The sequence below is a fragment of the Oryzias latipes genome, chromosome 20, assembly GCF_053564925.1.
Source record: "Oryzias latipes strain Hd-rR chromosome 20, Olatipes_Hd-rR_3.1".
In the NCBI taxonomy this organism is placed as follows: Eukaryota; Metazoa; Chordata; class Actinopteri; order Beloniformes; family Adrianichthyidae; genus Oryzias; species Oryzias latipes.
Window position 1 is genome coordinate 19,614,498 of NC_136256.1, and position 23,558 is coordinate 19,638,055.

The 23,558-nt window shown below is 38.9% G+C and overlaps 1 protein-coding gene across 7 annotated transcripts in view; it reads right to left on the minus strand.

The window, feature by feature from the left end:
• Window positions 1–23,558, minus strand: part of sema5a (sema domain, seven thrombospondin repeats (type 1 and type 1-like), transmembrane domain (TM) and short cytoplasmic domain, (semaphorin) 5A) — a 142,184-nt gene that overhangs the window by 64,571 nt on the left and 54,055 nt on the right. For 6 of the 7 annotated variants that reach the window (XR_013652458.1, XR_002292683.2, XM_004081015.4 and 3 more), the window contains 5 exons: window positions 16,346–16,408; window positions 10,512–10,610; window positions 5,923–6,136; window positions 3,962–4,247; window positions 1,407–1,542 (listed from right to left, as the gene is read on the minus strand). Coding sequence is in view for 5 of the 7 variants with exons in the window: in XM_004081015.4 (XP_004081063.1) it covers window positions 1,407–1,542; window positions 3,962–4,247; window positions 5,923–6,136; window positions 10,512–10,610; window positions 16,346–16,408 (798 nt within the window). In the remaining 2 variants the exon portion in view is untranslated. The remainder of the gene's footprint in view (window positions 1–1,406; window positions 1,543–3,961; window positions 4,248–5,922; window positions 6,137–10,511; window positions 10,611–16,345; window positions 16,409–23,558) is intronic. The other variant, XM_020712736.2, reaches the window with a different exon arrangement.

Below are 23,558 nucleotides of genomic sequence, written 5' to 3' on the forward strand. Positions count from 1 at the left end.
CTGCGGTTACTTAGAGCCAGTTGTTCTGCTAATAAAACATTTCCTGGAAGCCATCGGCACAGAGCGGTGCTTTAAAATGAGGTGCTCATTTTGCCCTTTCCAGTTGTAGAAATCAAAAATAAACAGGCTAGTTTTTGAAGGAAGGAACTGTAAGATAGTTTTATAATAAGCTCCATAAAGTGTGGGTTCATGAGCAGAGAAAAGTGTGATTGAGAGTGACAGGAAATTAGTATGACTGAGGAGCTTTCCAGGACTTTGAGTAGGACTGATAAGGTGTAATAATTTATTGGGGAAATATATTCAGTGTACAAACATTACTGCATGTATAAATTTTCTTAGATGCACCCAGCTGCACTTATTTCATGACAGATTTGGCAGCACATTGATTTTAAATGACCTCTAGTGGGAGAAAATCTTTGGTCGTCAAAAGAAAAGAGCTGCAAGTACATAAACCTGAACTCCCCGACTGCTTCAGGAATAACAATGTTGTCCTGTAGTCACATTTTCTGAGCCAGACTGAAACCTCTGCAGAATGAAGATGACTCGTCTCAAACGTGAGGTTTTTCCCTTTTTGTTGAAGGATGCGCAGGACAAACAAAGACAAGTTACCCTTCCCTGGATAATTTTGATTACTTTTAGCCTTTGTTCTGCTAAGACCAAAGGCTAAAAGTAATCAAAATTGTAAAAAAATCGAAATTGTAAAGATTTCAAACATAATTAGAAATGCATCACCTTCACAAATTCTCGTGGTGAACGTTAGGGATGTAATAATTAATCGATTTATATTCCTGCAATCCAACCAGATTAATCTGTTTCAGGTAATTTGTTAATCGATTCAAATCACACAATAACATCATAAAATCATTTCAAAATAATATAAAAAAATCATAATTGATATTGGAAAGTTTTTTTTTTCACATGTAATGATTGTAAAAAATGATCACGCCATCATTACAATGAAATATCTGGAAACAATTTGAATTTTGTAAAGACATGTGACCCACAGTGTGCTAGAATATTCTACTAATTGGATTATTTTGATGTGGAAAAACAACAGTGGGCTGAACTTGATTAAACAAAAATGTTAATAAATACTCATTTAATTCTTGTTTAATTCATTGTTTGTACACATATTTAATATACACTTGATTACCTCCCAAGAAAAACAAGGAATCTGGAAAACTTCAACTGCACATTTCTGTACTCAGGTCTTTATCTGAGTCACTCTGGTTGAATTTTTGGCTAAAGATGTCCTGGATCGATTTTAGGTGAGTGAATCAGATAAAATTGTTTAGAACGCACCAATGTTGACTATGAATCGTATCAGCAACCACAAATACATGAATGGAATAGTTGTTAAAATGAGCTATTACACTCCTAGTGAATGTGTTTCCAGCAGGGATTACCTTAAAGTCAGGGTTGGGGTTTGGGTAGGGCAGCCAGGCAGATCGGGAGTTCTCCTGGTACTTAAAGGGCCCGTTGAAAACCTGTGATATGGCACTGAGATTGAAGGCACACACTGCCGATGCAGCAATGCTGTTTCTGAGAGTGAAGAACAGAGATTCAAAAAGGGGACAAATGATGGGAAAAAGTTAGAAAAACAACAAAAGAAAGGCTTAAATATCAACCTATGAAATCTGCAATAAAGTACTGGCAGAAAACCTCTGTTTGCACTAAGACCACAAATCAAACTAGTCACACATACTAGTGTAAGTGATTGCCATTATTGGATTATAAATCCAGCAGTAAATCGCAATTAAGCTGCTCAGCTAGGCTAATAAGCTGTATAGATCTCAGACCTGAAATACAGCTGTGACTTTTTAAGATGTCAGCTTCAACAAGTATTGGTTGCCTCCCATGGAAGAGAAAGTAAAGAATGAGAGTCTTAGCACTCGATTCAAACTGCGAGACTTAGGCGATGTGAATTATAATCCAGCGCAGCTGTTCATTAACGGGACGCCTGCAGGGGGAAATGTTTTCGATACCCTTCAAAAGACTTCTCTCACAGCAATGTGAATGCACTGACCAGAAACAATTGATCGCTCTACTCATGTACTTGGTCTGTGCATGCAAGGTTTCATTTTTTAATGGGTTTGTTTATGAGAAGACATTAAAAAAGGTATACAGAAGAAAAAATACATTGTGTAAACTGCTATTGATAAAGTAAGAGATCCTATTTGTAGAGGCTTCTGGGTGTATGAACATGTTATAGCACCTGGAACTTAAACTTAAACTATTGGTTTTAGAGCTTCTGTCCTTTTTCCCAATCTATTAGAGACCCACACCAATAAAAATCGTGTCTTTGCTGTTTCTAACATGTTCTTGTGGCATTTCTCTTATGATGGAGGGTAGACGACCAGATCCATGAAGGTCTTTTTTTTCCTCATTCGAGCTGGCATCTTGATCAGAACTGTACGGCTGGATAGTTCCAATACTGCTCGCCATTTTTGTTGCACCGGTAATGTTAAGTCTGGGTTGTAAGGGGCTTTAACTAGCGGGAGAGCGTGTTAACAGATGGATGTCAGGAAGTGGGGACAGGCTCAATCCATGCCAATGGTTCCGCCCAAGACTCTGAGGCAAATTCAATTTTAATTTTGGTTAAAAATTGCATAATAATTATTAAAACCCCACTGGGAACACTTTTACAATAGATCAGAAGATGATCAGAATGGGACTTTAAACAAATATTTAAGTTTTTCAGTCATTTTACAACAGAGAGACGCTGCAGGACAAGTTCTGTCGTGGCAGTGCTCATGTCTGTTGCCCCTTTCAGTAGTTCTACCCAGGTCTAGGTCTCCGCAGCCTCACTGTCTGCTAACGACATCTGTGGGACACCATCCTGCTCTAGGATTGCAGATTCTATGCTTGCTTTTTTTGGTTGTGATGATCTGCACCTATGTAGCCATTTGAGCGTGTTTTTGGTTCTCATCCTTCTTTCTTTCTCCTCATATTTGTATGATATTCCTTTGGAGTGTCAGTATCTGGGACTTTATTTTATTCTTATTTTTCCATAGGTTTCAGCATTTTCTTTAGTTGTAACCTTACATTCCCTCATGTACATGGACATCAGTCAATAATCATCACATCTGTTTTGTGTTAGCTTGATTTTCCTTCATAAGGCTTAAGTCAAATATTTTCATTACTCTTTGTTGGACATTTGCTTGACCCCTTTTCTGTTTTTGTTATTTTAAGTTCTTGTCACGTTTAGTTCTCCAGTTTCTATGGGTTATTTTAACCAATTTTTTTCAAATCTGCTTAGGAATCTCATGTATCTTGGTTCTCAATATATTTTGAATTATCGGGCATGTTCCAATTAAAGTGCCATACTGTAAAGAATTGAGGAAAATATCTTAAAAAATGTTAAGTCTAGATATTCTGAAAAATCAAGTCATAATAACTGTTTACTTGTATAAAACTGTCTCAAACGAAAACACCCCAGCATATAACATTCCTATTTTTGACTGAGTTTAGAAACATTTTCACTGTTTTTGTGTGAAATACAATAACTAAACCCTCAGGCCAAGGTGCTACATCATTTGTCATAATCCCAGACTTCAGGTTCTGTTGGGATTTTGGGAGTATTTGGATGTTTTCGCAGTATGTAATGCGTGGGAGAAGGAGCTTCAGTTGGTTTTCATTTTCTCTTAACATGTAAAGCATGTTGCATGACAATTAACTACACAAATTGCTCTATGAAAGAAGTTTTGAATAGTAAGTTCAAAAGTCAAGTTTGAAATACTTGGTGATGAGCTGAAGAACCATTAGAGACTGTTTGTGCTCCACATATGTTCGCCTTTCTTTCATATCAGCAATTCATAGTTAAATAATTAATAACTTTGCCAAAAATGGTGTAGAAATTATATGTCTCCCCTGAAATAACTCCAAGTAAATGTGCCAGAGCTAAACTAATATCCAGTAATGGATGTAAGAGCTGATGGAACATTTCATAAAACCTACTCACACATTGGTTGTAAAAATGCCATAAAGCAGCTCCAGCTCAGGCAAATAGAAAGTGCCCTGCAACTCATTATAGTTGAATGGGATTTCTCCTGGTCTGGAGCAGTTCATCCTGGCCTTCATAAACGTGGTCCACGTGTCCTCCAGAAGGAAGCGGCCGCCAATGTCGTTTTTGCAGACCCGCCCGACGCGGGAAAACACCGTCCTCCCGCAGTCGTGCTCCACTGCGTTTTCTCTGAAGAAGAAGTAGGTGAAGTTGGCGATGTCGTAGGAGGAGACGAAGTTTGGCTCTGTTGGAAAAGAGATAACAGGGGAGGAGGAAAATGAATGAGACAGAGGAGGGAAAGTAGACATCGAGAGGAAAAATTGGAGGCAGCTGAGAAAGATGAAGTGCAGAGAGATGAAGAAAAATTCAGGCAGAAAAAATATTTAAGCATGTGAAAGCGAGAGGTAGTGGGAGAGCGCATGTGTTATGACTGATTGACTCTTGGAGTGTGTGAGTGTGCAGCCCACACTACAGTAGGTGATCAGGATTAATAACTACAGCCTGTGTTATTAGTGGCATTGTGTTCTAATAAGGAAACTCATTTTTCACTCCCCAAACCTAAAGGTTATGATGAGAAATGACCAAAACAGGTGTAGCTTAATAGCTTCCACCCCATCTAAAACATCCGACCTCTGCAACACCGTCATCACCCCGACGTTCATCTTTATGTTTGACATTATTGGATCTAAACTGCACACTTTATTTTCACTGACAGTGATTTAATTCAGCTTTAAATGAAAAAGCCCCCACCCCTTACTGCACCTTTTAGGGGTGTTGCGAGGAGAAGGGGGGGGGGTGCACAGGAAGAAGATCAATTCGCCATAAAATTTATCATTAAACCTGCACTCATAAGATGACTGCAAAGCAATGACTGTGGTCGTTTTATATTTATATCTCTCATAAAACTCAAATTTGAGTCACTCGACACCGGTTGACCGCCTGCTCAGGCTGGAAACCAGCATGTATTAAGGTAAACACTTAAATAAATTTTTTAATGTCATTCTGAAAAAAAAAAAATCTTCTTTTCAAATAGGTATTCATGGTAAGACCATTTTTCTTACCCTATTATCACATTTTTTTGCTAATGGAAAAGAACTCACAACTCATGATTCATTAAAAAATTGTTTTTGAGTCTGCCAAAGGTAAAATATTTTCATATATATATAGATATAAATAAAAAAAAAGAATTTTTTTTGGATAGATTTTTCAGTCCTTGCCAAACATTTTTTAGTAGGGATTTAGCTTAAGGGCTTATATCATGGAAAATCAACTTTTTGAGCTTTTACGGGTATTATAATGCTCATTCCTAACAAAAAACAACCCAAAGTGGTATTTTGATGTATTCACGCATTTCTAAGTATTTAGCACCAGCCCCTCCCAATCCACAAAAACAAATGGGTAATATCATTGTTGCGTAAATAAGTGAGAAACAGCCCCTTCCAGGAACAGTCTGAGCTACCATCAATGCCCCCAGGCTAACACACACCCACTTTCTCCCCGGAGCTAGCGGTGATCGGCAGAACACCTTTATTTCATCCGGACAATATGCACACCCATTTTGCATAAGTTTGGATATTTGTTTCTGTGGTTGACGCTATGAGACGGGCGGCGCCCACACAGTGAAAGGCAGTGCGTCATCGATCGAGACATCTTGCTTTCAGGTCGCAAAAGAACTCAGGAAAATAATTCATAACTCATATTTCAATAACAAACATTTTTTGAGTGTGTTTACTCTGAAAGACTTAAGAAAAGCATGATATAGACCCTTTAAAAGAATTATCTTCCATGCAATTCTACAAAAGCCAGAGCCTTCCTGGGAAAAACAAATGAAAAGAAGAGTTTTGATAGAAAGATTTAAATTAAGAAATAAATTTGCCTGATCGAATTTTAAGCAAAGTCTCATTCGGTGGGTTTTATACCATTGAGCCACTTGGAGTTGTACTGGGCAGTTCGGAGCGGTGGCAGGCCCCCCAGGCTGCGGTAGATGGCAGGGTCTCGCCCTGAAAAGTCCATAGCAGTGGCGGCGTAAAGCTCACCGCTGGAGGTGATGAGGGCAGTGGAGTTGTGGAGGGGGTTGTAAGGGCAACGAGCCATTCCACTGATCTGATCGTGGATCTCTGTCAGGTTAGTCAGCTGCAAAAAAGAAGAAGATGAAGATCAAGACCAAACTGGCATTGACAGGAAGTAGATATATACTTTCAGCTGAGACATGACACTCAAAAAAATTATGTATTAATATATTTATAGAAATTTGAAGTCCGATTTCTAAAGACTGGTAGATGTGCAGAAAAATATAGGACAACGCATCAAGGAGCAGCATAAAAATGCAAACTAAAGTGGGAAAAAATGTTTGTTACTGCAAATATGCAAATGTAAGGAGAAAAAAAATCAAAACAACAGAGAAGCTTCCTCTCATTAGTTTTTGTTTGGTTTACTTTTGCTGTTAAGCACAGACAAAGACAGGAGCAAAAGGCATAATCAGAGAGCGCATCCAGAATAATTAGCAACATAAAAACCAAACACAGCAGCTGCTTCAAGTCTAATGTTAAGAAGCCAACTGTCCAAAAAAGCAAAATAATCTCCGCTGCAGTGTTTCAACAGTTTGGGTTTTGATGTCTCCACAGGACAGCCAGCTGTTCTTGTGCCTAAAACATTATTATTCCACGTATTCAAGGCACCTTTGTGAGCATAAAAGGGGTTTGGTGTGATGTTCAGTCTCCTGTTGCATGCAGACTTTGAATAAAAAGTCAGATCCATTTCTCTGTTTTAAAAAAACAAAAACTTTACAGCACGTCCTTGACTTAGCCCTGACACACTGCAACAGACCTCTCCTTAAAAAATAAATAAACCATTCATAAATAAATGAGAAGAAATAAAGGCCACAGCCCTCTGATACATCCCTGAATGCGAAAAGAGAGCCGTGCACGTTTTAAATTCAAGATGTAATTATATTTTGTAGTGCAGGAATGGGAAATATCTGGGGGATTAGCTCCATGGCTTCTGCTCCAATCCAAGTTCATTCAAGTTCTTCGGGTCTTGTGAATGCTAAGCAAAAAAAGATTGCACTAATCTGAAGTTTTTAAACTTCCGAGTGATAAGTAAGATGATCCCTGATGCAATTACTTTCCTATCAGTCAACCGAGCCCCACATTTATAACTTCATCCTTGCTAAAAAGGAACATGCAGCGGCAGGAAAAATAATTCCCTTCTTTTCACTCTTTTCAGTGCAGAGTCACCAAACTCTATTTGGGATAATACAAACCAGCAGACTACTCCGGTAACTTTACACAAGCTTTCCATTTAGGCTGAAACTTTTACCTTGTTTGAGCCACCTGCTGACCCACAATAAGAAACAGAGCAGCTGCGCTGAAATGAAAGCCTGACACTTTTTTTTTCCTACTGGCCAAAACAGTCCTTTTGGTCAAATGAGTCATTTAGAAAACAAGAGGATGGGTGATAAAAGGCGGTGGTGCATACATAGCATTTGAGGAGGTGAAGTGAAAGTTGTCTCTGCTGTGGGAGCCAGCAGCTGCATGACTGGGACACTGCAGTGACTTTAAATGTCAAGAATAGATTTTTTTTTTTGGAAAGAGCAAGTTCAGAGTGTAGACCAAAAGCAAGCTAGGAAAGGGGTTGGTATTATGAATGAAGCCCTATGAGAAACAGAAAAGTTACAGCGATGGCCACTATTCCAGGAAATGAAGGCTCACTCATTTGTCAGACGCACTAATAGGCTGAGCTGTCACTGTTTCACTAAGGGTGTCAGTCAAATGACAGATCCTAACATTCATCTACTGAGAACATTTCAAGAGGACACCCTACAGAAAAAAAGAAAACAGAAAAGTCTTCTTTACCAGATTTGGACCAAACATGAGAAATCCTCTAATAGAATCACTACAAAAATATGAGAAAGATGATCAAGGCTGATTTGAATTCAAGACACCCAAAGGGCTGGCTCTACTCTCTTTATTTATGCCAATAATAAGATATTAATCAAGTTATGGTTGGAAAACAATTTAACAATTTGAATAAAAGGCACCTGCCAACCTTTGAACAGTTAATGGTGATTGAATGCACAGCTTCTAAGCTCATAATGGTTAATATTCTGCTCACTCTTTCGTCATCAGCAGAGCTGGTAGTAAATGTGTCAGAGTCTAGTTCCCTGCCCGTTTGCCTGTTTCACATTAACTAACATTCAGCGAGTAGCAACGACAGCTCGTACAGAAAATACAGCAAAAAGAATGTCGTGGCATTTTGACAATATGTATTTTTGCAGCAGCAAACAGTCATTATGAGAGGCTGACCTTTGAGTATAGTGCTTTTGGAACAAAACAAATGTCACCATGATGGCAAACTCCTGCTTGATCCTCCTCTAAAAAAGTCCAACTCTGATGTTTGATGTGGAATAACCACAGTAAACAACGGCACTTATTATTTACTGAACGTAAAAGGTTTCCAATTTCTTTTTTAATTCAAGGTTTTCACACATTAATTCTAAAACATGTTAAAACTAATAAATGACCTGTCTCCTCTGGTTCATTTACTATTCAACATAAATGCATTTATAAGATGTGATTATTTAGAGTTAGAAAATACAGGTGAACGTTATTTTTTTCAAGCACACGTAAATGTTTATTTAAGAAAAGTTTTTGATAACTGTATAAAGTATTTATTTAAAGGGATCAGCAGAAATTTCAGCTGCTCCAGTGAAACTTGTCCGATGGCGCTGAATCACACAGACGATGCTAGAACGGATGCAGAACAGTACGCTCAGATTTCAGGGTAAGATATGCAACCTTTTAGCAGGGCAATGTAAAACTGTATGCATCTCTGAAATGCCCAGACCTTACCAGAGGTCTTTATGTTGTTAGAAATAGCGCTTGATTTGTAAACTGATTCTTTTCATAAAATAAAAATATATTTCAAAGGAATACATCCCATCTACACTGGTATTCAGAATGTAGTATTTAAAAGAAAATGATTTTACTGACCTGAGAAAAACTGAAACTGAAAATAATAAATTAATAAAGCAACAGATTATGTGTCCAATAGAATCTCAAATGTAGGAGGGACTCAAAGACATTTTTTAATAAATGCAAGAACGGTACAGAAAGGGTGATAACAGCAGTTTATCTGGCAACAATGAACTGAATAAACATGACGCTTAAATCCCTTGAGGATGATTGACTTAAATGAAGACAGATGTGGATTGTTAGCAAATGACACCAGGTGAGACTGTGACAGAGGGGAACACAAAAATATGAAAACAGAACATTACAAGAACAGAGTAAACATAGCTGACAAACAAACCATAAGGTATAAAGTTTAGAAAAGTCAGTTAAAAATTTGAAATCATGCTAAAACGCTGTTAAATATTAATGAATGTGCTGGAATTGATATTGACATCCAATTAACACAATTCATTGAAATACCTGAATCACAAGGGGTAGAGATCAAATAAAAAAACAGAACCTAATCAGTTGAGTTATAAAACTGTTTGCATAGCCAAATACGTGGGAGGCATATAATGCAATTAAATATGTTTGGTTTGCAAAGTCATTAAAATTTATCGCAGAAAAAGGTTGATATTGCTTTGAAAGTGACAGAACGCACTAAGCAATACAGATCTCTCTTTTTAAGCAAAAATATGTTCATGTTATAAACTATAACTAAATAGCCCTCATATATAATTATGAGGACTAAAAAATATTTGTATTCAGCTGCCTGTCTGTTCTGGATTTGTCTATCATGTACAGAGAAAAGCAGGACAGAACACTGAATTTAAACTTAAAAACATGCTTTGAATTTCTTTTTTTTTTAACAAAAAATGACCACGTTGTTTTGAGCGGTTCACATGCTTTACCTGTATTTTTTAATTTTCTAAATCTTTTTCTTTCGCTTAAATTTCTATTTGCATGTTGCAAACATGTTGTTTTGCAGCTTCCCTTTACCCCAAACCCTTTGCTTCCGGTTCATTACTGTGGAGAAAAAAGGGACATTGTTTTTGTGCTGTGGAAATGTTAATGCAATATGTCCATCAGTCCTGTCTTGAAAGGTAAAAGCACATATCGCAGCAGGTCAAAACAGGTTAGTCATTGCAAATGGACTGCAAATGGCAAGTGGACTGCATTTATCTAGCTCTTTTCCAGTCTTGTTGATCACTCAAAGCACTTCTGCACTGTTCTCACTGCTGTGAGAATGAAAAGCAATGCAAGGTGGTAAAAGCTTGATCACTCAAAGTTTGCTTAGAATATGTAACATGACTGGAATCTAGAAGTAGGTGTATGGTGATTCATGAGACATCTTCTATCTATAAACTGTCTTTTTTACCTTTTACAATCCCCTTTATTTGAACACCCAACAGGGATTTATAATAAATGCACAGTCTGTTGGATTTCTCTGACCAAATCGGTTTAGACTATCATTGAGGATCAATATACTGTGTCCACATTTTTTAAAGAAAAACACCAGCAAGGTTATTTAAACGAGACGCTCAAGTGTTTCTTACCGTTCTGTTGGTGCAGATGGGCGTGAAGGCATTAGTTCCACAGGTGAACAGCCTGTTCCCATTCACCAGCAGCACCCTGATGTAGTTCTGGCACTCCTCCTGCAATGAACACAAGCCAGAAAACATGTTCCAGTTAGCAGCGAAAGCCATTATCAACCCACTGACAAGCAGCTGCATTAGAAAGAGTGGCCGAATTACATTTTATGCCAATAAATGGGGGAAAAAAAACACCTGTTACTGCAGGAGGGCTGCTTCAAAACGTGGCAAGGCGCAACACAGTCAAATAAAGGCTAATGCTCATGTGGCTCCGCTATGTCACACCTTCATTTTACTGGGATAGGATTTGGAGAGGGATCTCAGTGAGGTGGAGACCAGATAAAAACAACACATATGATGCAGGACCGGTCATGATTTGTGTAGAAAAACTGTTGGGTCAGAAAGTATAATAAAAGTGTTTTTTTTTTAGTTTCTGCATTAATCAATTCAAGACACTTTTCTCTAAATTAGAGTTAAGTACATGCTCAACACCTTTTCCTCATGGCGGAACCACTCAGCACTTGGTTAAAAGCTTTTGACAAACAGAGTGGTGGTGACGGAGTGAAAGATTGATGTAGTGAGAGAATAGTGCTGGAATGATGAACTCTGAACGTGAAGGTCAGGGATTAAGGCTTGCCAGTGATTTGCGCCGGCAAAAACCATTCTCTAATGTAACAAGTCATCAGTATTCATCAAGGCCAGACTAACCATATGGGTAACGGGGCGGCTGCCCAGGGGCACAGGATGTGATAAGGGGCCCGGGGGCAAAACTCTGAAAGTGTGTCTGATTACTGCAGCTGCATAGTTATGCCGCCCTTTGCGACATAAACACTCAGACAAATCTGACATGGCAAGTTCCTTGGGTGATGCATGTGTCACTGTACACAGGTCTCTTGAGTGCAATCCTCCTAACAATGTACCACAGCGGTAAAAAGATCATTAGAAGCGAGTTACTGTACTGCCGAAAAAGTGACTGTCCAAATGACTCTGAGGCAAGGCAAACTGCAAGTGGGAAGCATCATGGGAATCAATGTTTTCTTTTTCTACTTGGATCTTTGTTGTGGTTCTGTTTTGTTTTTAATGTTTTGGTGATGCCAGTTTTTGTTGTTTGTTGTGGATTAATTAAGATTACTTATAGAATCAGCATCTTCTTCGCCCTGCTCACACGCAGCCCCACTTGGCTGTGCGATGTTAGATCTTTAACTCGTATTGTTAGCTATTGAGTCAGTGCTGCTGTCTAGAGATAGTTGTGGAGCTTCTCTAAACCAGGACTGGCAACTAGCAAGACACAATAACCCTACCATACCTTACATATTGTAAAGATTGTAAAGGAATATCAGTTTTATTGGATTGCTAATATAAGTATCAAACAATCAAAGACTGTGTGAGCTAATTAGCTCTATCCGTACATTTCCTGTAAAATAAGAACACTTTCCTTTATACAATTTCAATGTTTTTGAATAACATTTGTGCTTAGGGATGGGCAACTCCAGTCTTCGAGTGTCAGTGTGTCTGCATTATTTTCAGATCTCCAAGCCCTACTCATGACTGATTACCTGGTTCAGGTGTGTTCAGCCAAATAGAACGTGCCAGAGCTGGTAATGTTGGAAAACATGCAGGAATGCGGCCCTTGAGGCCTAGAGTTGTCCATCCCTGATTTTGACCATCTCCCTTGGAATGGAGTAGAGCCTTGAAATATGTTTCTTCATAATACAAAATGGTGTTAATTCATCCCTTTTATTTATGCCTGAAAGTTGAATTACTTTTTGTTGTAGGACATAGCAATGAATACTCAGGTTTACCCTGCACCTCATAGAAATTTAGGGCACTTTGACTCAAGGCGTCCCCTGGACTTGGTTTAAATGGGAGCAGAATCCCAAAAATATCTCACCTTTGGTCAGTTCTTTTTGTTTTCACCCTTGAGTGGACAAAAACACCTGGAAACATACTGGTTACAAATTCTGGTAATTTCTTAAAAACAAAAACTGACAGGAAAGGAAAAAACAAAGAAAAAACAGGCAAATTATTTTAGCCCGCCAGCTTTTTTTTTTAACTTTTCATGTCCAGCTGCTGAGCAAACAGATCAGAGTTGAAGGTCTCTTGTTTTGGACAGATTTTACTGTTACAATAAGGGATGATGAATCTTCTGACAAACAAGGTGTATATTTGTATAAATCCCTTTTGTATTTAAGGGCTGAACTTTATTTATATTTATTATCTTTTTATACTTTTTTGACTGGATGGAAAAGAAGAAGATAGAAGAAGAAAGTGGGATGTTTGAGATGGTGGTAAGTGTACTAAAGAAAGGGGACAAAAAAGGGGGTTAAGAAAACTGGAGGGGTAATAGTCCGCTAGCTTTTAAATGTCGATAAATACCTTTACCTTCTCCCCAAACTAGATATGAGATATTTCCTAATCTTTTAATAATTCAGCCTTCTCTAAATGAACAGCTCTTCCTTCACTTTAAGGGTGTGTTCAGGTTGGAAAAATCCGTTGGTCCAGATCGAGTCCTGAACCTTGCGTCTGGTCTGTGTTCAGACTGCCAACAGCCAGAGATTTCTGTTTCAGACCAAAGCTTGTAAACAAAACCACATGACTAAGAATCTCTTCACTCACTGGTCAGGAGTTACCAGGGTGTAGCAAAGCAACTAGGCAGAAATGATGGAAGTCCTGCGCTTTACAGTCCTTGTCGAGATAGTTCACTTATTCAAACTTTCTATTTCGCTGAGCAATTTTGAACGTCTGTGTCAACATCAGGCTCATCACTTTAACCTGCTGCTTTGGTACGGCTGAATCCTGCTGCAAAGCGGTTTCTGGCAAGAAGACAGCATAGAACATACACTGATAAGTCTTTATGACATATAGATTGATAGGTGTATTAAGACGGAAAATTTGTTCCAGAGTGTCGGGGGTAACGAACTCTGGTTCCCTTTAAGTGGACCAAATGTGTCTAGTCTGAATAGACCCCAAGTTCCCATCTAAACTTGAAGGTTAATCAAATCAGAATCCACTTGCAAGTGAATATATAACTTTTAATTTTTATTTTAATGCAGAACAAAGTTTCCTTGTTTGGTCCACAAAAGACTTCAGTGGAACTTTCACACCTGCCAAACTAGGTGCACTATCCAAGAAAACAGGTTTTGGTGCGGCCCAAACAGGCCTGTAATAAAAACACCTCTTGACCCTCATAAATCTGCCTTAACCTGGACCATCTGATGTCCACAGGGTGACTGTCTGCTTTCTCTGATTTAAGAGTTTGGGATGTCACAGCAAGAGAAAAGCTTTTATTTTTCCCAAACAACTTGAAGGTTGAGTTGTGATAAGCCCCAGCCTACGCATACACATGTGAGCAGCCGCACTTACAACGCACACCTATATATCTGTGCTGCTTGTGCAGCTTGTCATGCATGGTTTCCTTGTGAGTGTGTATGTGTGTGGGCAGGTAGTGAAGGGGTGTGCATAATTCAATTCTTCTCCAGAGTTTGTTTCTGTAGTAAATAATGGCATATTTAATATTTGCACGGCCTCACAGTCTTGACTTGTTTATAAAAACTTCCTGACAAATGTTCCACGTCTGTTCTGTAATGCAGAGGCCGTTGAGCTTGGCTCTCACATTATAAAATAAAACAGAGGCAGCAATCAAGTCCTGTCAAGTCGATTTAACTCTCCTTTCTTCTGCCAGTTGAAATAAATCACATCCACAAGAGAAGAGCGAATGCGTGTATTAGAAAAATACGATCGCTTGTAAATTCAGTCACGGCACAGAGATGGTGTCTGTATAATAGCTTAAGCGTCTGTATATTGTGGTGTACTGAGCTAGGTAATAAACCACTGAAATCCCTGTCACCTGCTGGAGAACAAAGTCTTTAAATGCTATTCTTAGTGTACATCACAGGAGCTGATCCTCAGAAGGGAACACTGAGATGAACAATTCTGCCCCACCAGACTGCAGTGAGTCCTGAGGACTAAGATAGCTTTGGTCTGTAATTCTCTGCAGCAACCATGCACCGGCCAGCCTGTGCATGCCTATTATGGCTCCCTAACTGCCTTTCAGTGTGGGATAAATACACAGCGGCACACAGAGCGCACACAAAAAGGGATCAGGGCTGGGTAGTTCATCTACAAGTCAAGTTCAACTTAGAACCATCTGTTTTTCGGACAAGATTGTGCCAGCTGATGTTGCATAAATATACACCGCTAAGATAAGAAAACACCCCCAAATAACAGGATTTCCCTCCACAGAAGGGGTTAAACTGTGGTTGGGGAGTTATGCACAGAAATAAAAGATGTAACTCTACTTTTAGGTCAAAGAGCTGAAATTTTTCGCGTTCTGAAATGTTATTACAAACAGAGCTCAGTGTTGTTGTTTCAGGCACCATTACATCATTACGTTACATTCTTTGATTTTTGCTTTGCAGCATTGTGATTTCCAAAACCATACAGTGGTAGAAATTGTCTGGATATCTTAAATTACATATTAAAGGGAGAAATTGTCCAATAAGAGTTGGTACATTCTAACTTTAGAGGCCTTCAGTTCATCTCAAAGTACCAATTATTCAAGTTTCGCTTTTTAAAATGACTAACACTTTAATAAAGTGATAAAAGATCATTTAAAACCATTCAGCAACGCTAAAGGTTTGAGCTGTGTTTGCATTTCTCAAAAGGTTTTTATGTCGTTGATGTTTTTCAATATTAGTTTGTGTGGCTAGGGACATACATATCAGACAGGTGACATACATTCAAGAACACGCTACGGGGGTTCCTGAATGTGCATTTAGTTCGTTGTGTTCACACTGGAGAAGCAGAGAGGGGCTTCATCTCCTTTTTTTCTTTTGCTTCGGCATTTTCGTCACCTACAGTTGGAAGAGGCCTAGTGTAAAATGTAGAAGTGGTGCAAATCTGGTGAATCTTGCACCAGGTTTTTTCTTTCACAGTTCTGTGCTGATCCATGAAAACCTTGGTGTCATATAATTCCGGCCTGGACCAAACCGTAATAAATAATTTGTCTTCCATTTTCAATTTACAAACGGTTGGCACTTCCTTGACTTAAAAGGACGTTATCTATTCCTCAATGTCCAATCTGAGTTCCTGTCGAAGTTCACCCTGGTTCAACTTTCAATGCACATTCGATGGCCGTGCATTTTGTATGAAAGGTGTTGTGAAAAACTGAACGTGAATGCCGAAGCCCAAAACGCATTTACGCACTTTTACAGACTTTTTAGCTGTGTGAACGAATTCAGTACCGACCACATGTTCATAATTTTTTTGTATTTAAGTTAGGGCAATGCATATTAGTCAATGTTTTAGCAGGCCTTCGACATAAATATGCCAAAACTGGCACAAGAGCCAATTTACATCTGTAGTCTTAAGGCAGATAAAGGAGATATATTCAAACATTGAACTATTTAAATCATCGTATTTAATTTAAAAGTTCAAAGTGGACATTTTGATCTTTAGATTTGAATGTAACTTGATTTGGGGGTTTGCAGTAAAGTTGTACACAGAAAGACTGTTTTTAAGGTGATACTTTCTAACCATAACTGCAAATAACGGCAATTCCTCACCTGCATCAAAGGTTGACTCAGTGCTAATTCGATTCAATGAGTGCTATATGGTCAACAGTAAAACATTATAAAAATGGGTAAACAAGACGATATCACATTTTGGGTAATCATCCCCATGACTACACACCCAAAAATGCTCCAATTGAGAGAGAATGTTGCTGTGTTGAATGTGGTTTTTACCATTTCAAAATAGAAAGTGAAAGAATGTCGGTTTCACACGTCATTTGCACTCACCTCAGATTTTCCACGGCTGAAGCAGGCTCCTTTGGTGAACTCGTCACAGTGCCACTCAGCCTCCTGCAAATCAAAAAAGTAACTCATTAAGATGAAACTGGTTTCAAAGAACTTAAAAAAATACACAAAACTAAAGACTTTCAATGAATCCCCATCTTTTACTCCACTTGACAAAATGATCACCTTTCTTACGGGAATTTGCTTCATGGTGCCCATAATTATTGAAAGCAAAAACACATTAAGAACAGGCTAAAGGAAAGCTATGTGGCGAGCAGGGGGGACTGATTAAAACAAAACCAAATGGTAAATGAATTTGACATCACATCTTCATGGTATTTTTGTTCCAGCACCAGCACATTTGCACAAATGCACACGAGTTATGAGCCATGTTAAATACAGACACAGAATCCAATTAAGGCGCAAACCAAGGAGAGACCCCAAGAAAGGAGAGGCGGGAGTGCTTAGAGCCGGATGTCAATTTGATTTATGTGGGAGGGAAAAGGACGAATCTTAAGACATAGCAGACGGTTCCCCTGAGTAGGATGTCGATGTGATTTACATGTGCAAAAAATAAAAATAAAACAAAAGAGACGTTTCTTACATTTTAAAATAGCATAAAGACGAATGAGAAAATGAACACTTCTCCTAGGGTGAAGACACTGGTGTGCTTTAGTGTGTAACTTTAATTTCATTGCAACCTTTGTGAAAAAGGTCTCTCATCATTGTTAAAAAATCTTTATTCATGTAATGAGGGTTGGCCTTGGAAGAGGTTTGGGCCACTTAGTCGTTCACCCTTGTGACAGTGAGAATTAGCCTCCTTTGCAGAAGCTCTGTATGACTGGCAGAAAAAAAGATTACCTAAAAGGAAATCCACAAAAAAGTCTCTAAAACAAGTCAACTCCTCTTGGTGCCACAGAGATGTAATCTTTTTGTGCTAATAAGTTGCTCTGCTATACAGCATCTCACACTGCGGGAATACAGTAAATATCAGATATTAGATTCCATCCAGACAGTTTTATTTCTTTCCTTTCATTCCTTCTTTGGGGATGTTGAGGGACTTCACTTGGTGTGAAAAGTCTTTACTTTTCATCTTATTGGCCCTTGGAAGGTATAGAAGCACCTGTGTGTACTCACAAAGACGGAAATGCACACCAAGACAGTAAAGTCATACAAGAAGATAGGACGGAACGGCGTTTGTTGTTGTGTGTGGCACTCAGAGAGGATCCGAAACGGTGCTGCAATAAAAGCTGGCTCCTGATCTACTCCTTTGTGTGTCGGTTTGTATTCCAAGCCAAAGCCGGCTATTTTCGAGGTCTTGCATGCAGATGCAAACCACACACATCAGCACAAGCAGCCCAGCCTGCACACACAGCACCGCAGCTGTCCCCTGCTGAATTCAATAAAGTGCTTTGGGGGTGAAGAAAACCTGTTAATGGCTTGAAATCTTGCTTGCTCATGTTCCGTGAAAAAGAAAAAAAAATCAATCAAAAATAGTTTGGAAAGCTTCAACTGGAGATCACATCTAATGGGGGGAAAAGTGGTGGCTTTTTACATTACAGGTTTTTATGTGATTATCAGTTACAGTTCTTTAGGAATGCCACATCATCTTATCATTCGTTTAAAATGTCAGACTTTTAGCGAGGGAAGCACTGGCACTGATGACGACAAAAGCTATCTAACCTAGTTTTCCCTGCTCAGACAGTCTGAGTATAATCAGTGCCACTTAATGATTTGTCCTGTTCTCATTAAGCAGCATTAAAAGGTCATTAGCATGCTATTTTCGACCTTAACATTGCAGGAATGATTCTACTCTAAACTGAAACATACCAGTATGTACTGTTAAACTGCAATACTTTTTGGGTTATCAAAGAGCAGGGGCCTTGCAAAGACCATTTTTGATTCTTTTGTGACCAGCAGAAATAAAAAGAAGGGGAAACAAAGACAGCAGATAACAAGGAGTGTAAGGATTAAGCAGTTAGCTGATAACAGTGGATTGTTGGCACTTTTATTAGAGTTGAATCAGGAAAACTGGCATGTAAGCTGCAATACCAAATGAACTAAGTGTTTCAATGGAGGGGTTTCAAATGACAATTGGAAAGAGATTTAAAGATATTCTGTCATTCTTTTTTGCTCACCAGTCTTTTTTTTATGCAACCTCTCATGCATTGTTTGCTACTTTCTGAAGTGGGTCCTTAAAGAAGAGCGAGTTAAAATTAGGGATTAATTTTACAAATTTCCACTTGAAATTCTGCTGCTCAATGATTTTAGCAATTTAAAGGAAATGTAGCTGCTAAGCAGTAAAGGCGTTGATGCTAAGCCATCAGCACATTGCATATGGACCACTGCATGTGATTGAGACTGCATTTTACTGAGACATGGGACTTGGAACAGCTACTAGAAATACATTACTGTTGCTATGCTAGTTTTGTTGGATTTCTGTCCATCAGCAAATGGGAAAAATGATAATTATCATTTAGAAACCACTCACTGTACAAAATTAAATACTTAATTTACACTTTTTACTATTGGTGTAGAAAATTGGGAAGCCAGCCACAGCACAATCTGCTTAACCCTTGTGCTATCTTAGATGACCCCACCCTTACATTGACGTGTTCTCCCTACCATGACAAAGGTGGATAAAGGTGGAAAGATTTCATGTAATCCATGGACACCAGTGAAGATCACAAATCATTGAAGAAAAAAGGTTCAGCGCACTGTTTAGTGGGTCTAGATGACCCAACTCCCAATGTTAAAGTGCCTAAGATAGCACAAGGGTTAATCATGACCCTGCAATCACAACAGCCACATAAACCAGGCTTTTTACATTAAAAGTTTTCATGGGTTAGATTTGTTATTATTGCTCTTTGGTCCACTGGATGGTGTGTCAGGTTCACATGTGACCAAACAAAGACTAGAGTGTTCTTGTTTATGTTTTTTTTCTCTTTTAACCAGGTTTCAGTTGAGCTTTAACATTGACACAAAGATAAAACTAAGCAGATTATCCAAAAAGAACAGACTCTGGTCCAGCCGCACCTTTGAATCAGATGCCAGCTCAGATAAGGAAAGCAAAGACATACATGGATCTATTTGTCTACAAGTGGATGCATTGGAATGTAGCGGAACAGAGAGCTTATGGCCCTCCCAGCGTATTGCACGGCAAATGCAATCTGTTTCTAAAACATGTTTTTTCCTGCTCCTGATTCACAACAATTTGAATAAAGAAATACTTAGAAAAGCAATTTTAGGCTAGGTGTCTATATATTCCCTCTATCATAGAAAAATGCCACAAGAACAAGTTAAAAACCCAATTTTCATCAGAATGGTTCTTTAAAAATTTACTCATGAATCAAATGAATTGAGGAGTGTGTAAGTTTCTACCTTTATTATAATAAAAGAGAACTACACAACAATAAGATTCAGAGACAGTTCAAAAGCTTAGATTTAACGATCGCTGTTACCAGCTAACAAAGCATGCTATTTATTAAAAGTTACATTTTTGCCAAATTTGGTGTAAAATTACAGATTCCTCATCTGATTTTGGGCTAGTCTTCCATTCTTAATTTGATTAAAATTAGTGTAATCACTTTTCAAATAATGTAAAGCTGCTTTCTGGTTACCAAAAATATGATGTACGCTGGACAAATCTCAAATTTAAACTTAAAAATACAGTATATTCAATAATCAATAATCATTTTTTTAAACAAAGTTTGTGAAGGACTGCCTCAGTCCATCTTTGGCTGTATTTCTTCTAACGACGGCTCACCCACAGCTACCAGAGGAATTTTCAAATGCACATGCTTAAAATGAAGAAGAAATCTCGAGCTCATCCTCAAGGGGAACATGAAAGCTCAACGTTTATGAGCAATTTTCTCAGAGGGGAATGTCACACTCCCTTGTAACACAACATACATCCAGAGTAATATCTGTGGCTTTGGTAATAATTCTGCTGCTGGTGTTGTTTTTTTGTTTTTTTTTCCTCCTGCAGAGCTGACTACAGGGATTGCTTGGAGCCTGGAAGATTGTCTGACTTCTCCTGGGTGTTTTCTTGTTGGATATCTTTTCAGCACGGTAACCATCTTGCTTTTTTAAAACTTTCTTTATTGTTTTCGGGGAGAAAAAAAGTCTTGAAATCACATGGAGTAACTTTTAAAAAGGAGTAACATGTGATGTGGTCAAAGAGACAATTATTTGTTGTTCAAAAGGAGAAAAATGTTGAATAAGTTATGCTCAACAAGCCAAGCCTCCTCTGTCTGCTATATGTCCTCAGAGATGAGCCATTGTGCCCGAGCCTCCCATCAGCCCTCGTACTGAGGGGCTATTGTCACTGCGGGGTGGGCGCAGGAGAGATGGACCGAAAGTAGGCAGGAGACAGAAAATTCATAATAAGGGACAAGCGCAAAAGAAAGAAAACAAACAGAGAGTCCAACTTAGAAGGCAGCCAGATCAAGGGAGCCAGTGTGGGCAGAGAGAGGAGACAGCGGAGAAAGTGAGGAGCAGAATTCCAAAACAGCAGTTTCCAGACACGATACTGAATTCATTTTGCATAAGCAGGGTCCGCAGAACACTCGCTGCTGACAGCTGTCTAGCTATGAAACGACTGGCTGTGTCTCACTACAAGCAGGGAAGGGGGAGGTGGGCTGCTGAAATTAGGAGCTTGGCAAATCTAATAAGACTTATGAGTAGCTGATATTACCTTTTGATGTACTCGCATAATATTTACCATTCACACTGATGTCTGCTGATGTAAGCTGCTGAAAGATTTACACCTAAAATTGGTGTTGATGTCATGTCGTTGCGATTGTGTGGGTCTTAGTCACACCACGGATCATCGTGACACCTTAAGCAGGCGGTTCCGGGGGAGAACTAACTCTGCTTTTCCCTTTACCTTTTGGACTGACATCGTTGCTCAGAGATGCCGTCATCTCACGGTTTTAGTTGATGTGCGGGCATGTGTGGCTCCTTTTCCAATTGTGCCTTCCATTCTGTGCATTTCTGTGACCAGGTTACAGCTCTGGTAATTGAATTAGCAGTTCTTTCAAAGGGAATGGCGGACAGTTTCTGTTAGCCGGTGATTAGCCGGGCTAATTGTCCGGCTGATGAGGTATAATAGCAAAAGACAGGAGCATGAAACGCAGCATGGAAGGACGGGAAAAGGGTTTATTGTTCTCATTCCTCCGTAAATAACGAGACAATATGCAAAGAAGGGAGGGGAAGTGGATGGAGAATTTCCCATATATCTCCACAGCATTGTGCCTCCATTACCAGCAGGATTGTTATGGACTTTCAAGAGGCAGTGCAGGACACAGAGACAGAGGCTGGAGTGGATTTCCCCGGCTTTCTTCAGCCCCGCTGTACTGAACGGGGAACAACGTCACTGATCCTGCTCATCCCAGCTCATTATGCCACACTGGTTCTGTTGAAATTCAGCCTCACAGCCTTGCATTTTCAATTCTACAAGGGACCAATGTCTCAGAATTGAATACATTTTTCCCCCCCTAAAACCATTGTTTAGGGTGATATGAATTTTAAAAACCTCTTTAACTTATTTAATCCCAAGATTAGAAGCACTTGATCCTTCCTCACAGGGGTTTGCAGGACCAGCATGGAGGATCAGTATTTGGAGAGTGTCAGGAAAGTTGCAGAAATACTATATGAGGAGCTTTCAGGCAGACGAAAACACAAGGTTGAGTGGTGCATTGAGCTTGCATGCCTATTCTTCAGCCCTGACCACACAATGAGAAGTGGCAAAGCATTGATTTGCCTTCTCAAGGTTGGCAGCAGCTGAGATGAGGGAGTTTAGTGAGGGACCGTGGAAAAGAACAAGGACAATAATGAACAGATGTGAATCCTAATGTGGAACTGAGCCGTTGAAACGTGAATGAAACTCATTTTTATCACAGTTTTGAATCCTTTCAACACAACTGGTCTCAGTTTATCAGGATTTTTCTTTTTTATGGACAAGTTTCATTAGTTTGGAAGGAGGAAAAATCTCAAGATCTATGAAGGTCAAGGAAAAAGTTGATAAGTTGAGATCTAGACACAGGGAAAAAAGAAGATATCAAATATTGACTTAAAGGCCATAAAACAGAGAGGCTTCATGTTTCAACACTGCCAGCCATGTGCTTTGAGAACAGTCTACAAACACTGTGTGATGTTTTTTCAATGGTAAAGATTGTGTTAGAAAGATCCTCCAGCTTGTGAACTTTGTTTATAGTCACAGTGTTTTTTTCTGGAGGAGCTTTTTCTACTGTGAGATTTAAAATCTCACTCCAATCATCTTTTTGATCTATTTTAAAAGCATCCACAGTGCTCTTTTAATTATGATTATGCTCTTTTTAGCCAAAATCATGAACACCTGTGTTGTCTTCTAGGACATAGTTTCTGCAGAGTGGCATTAGTTCATTAGAAGTTTGACTGAGTTTTGGGTGAGACTATTGGCGCGTAGTAAGCCTGACATCCATCTGTTTACGTATCTCCTGCTAGCTTACAGCCCCTCACACCACCAACCTAACATAACTGGTGTAAAAAAAAATGGCGAGCATTTTTAAGCTAGCCGGTCGTAACGTTTTGAGCCAGATGCAGCTCAGACAGGGAAAGGAAGATGTACATGGATCTATGCGTCTACAAGTGGATGAATGGAGTGAAGCAGGGAGCTTGTAGCCCACCCACTGTAATATGTAACAACTACAAGATTTTTCAAATGGCCTTTTTTTGCCTGCTACTGATTCACCACCATTAGAAAAAAGATATACTCAGATTTTCAGTTTTAATACTTTACATATGTCCTCCATCATAAGAAAAATGCTACAAAAACATGTTAAAAACACAATTCTCATTGAAGTGGGTCTTTAACACTGTCCAAGTCAGGTGGAAAGCACATTAACACAACACATACCCTGTTCACTAACACTTTTTTTTCTGATTTTCTGATTTTCTGATCAAAATCCCAAAAAAGATAAATAAATTAAATAAACAATGAAGATTATGGTTTCACCAGCTCAGTCTCCATCTCACGGTTTGATATATTAACTGGCTAAAAAACAACATCTTTGCTTCAGTCAGCAGAAAACGTTTCCAAGGCGGCTTTATGAAAAACATACAAAATAACATCATTGTAATTTTGTCTAACTCCTTTGCTTATTATAGACTGTTTGTATTAAAGTAGCTCTAAGCCGTGCACTCTATCAAATAAACACACAGTCTTCCTCTCAAC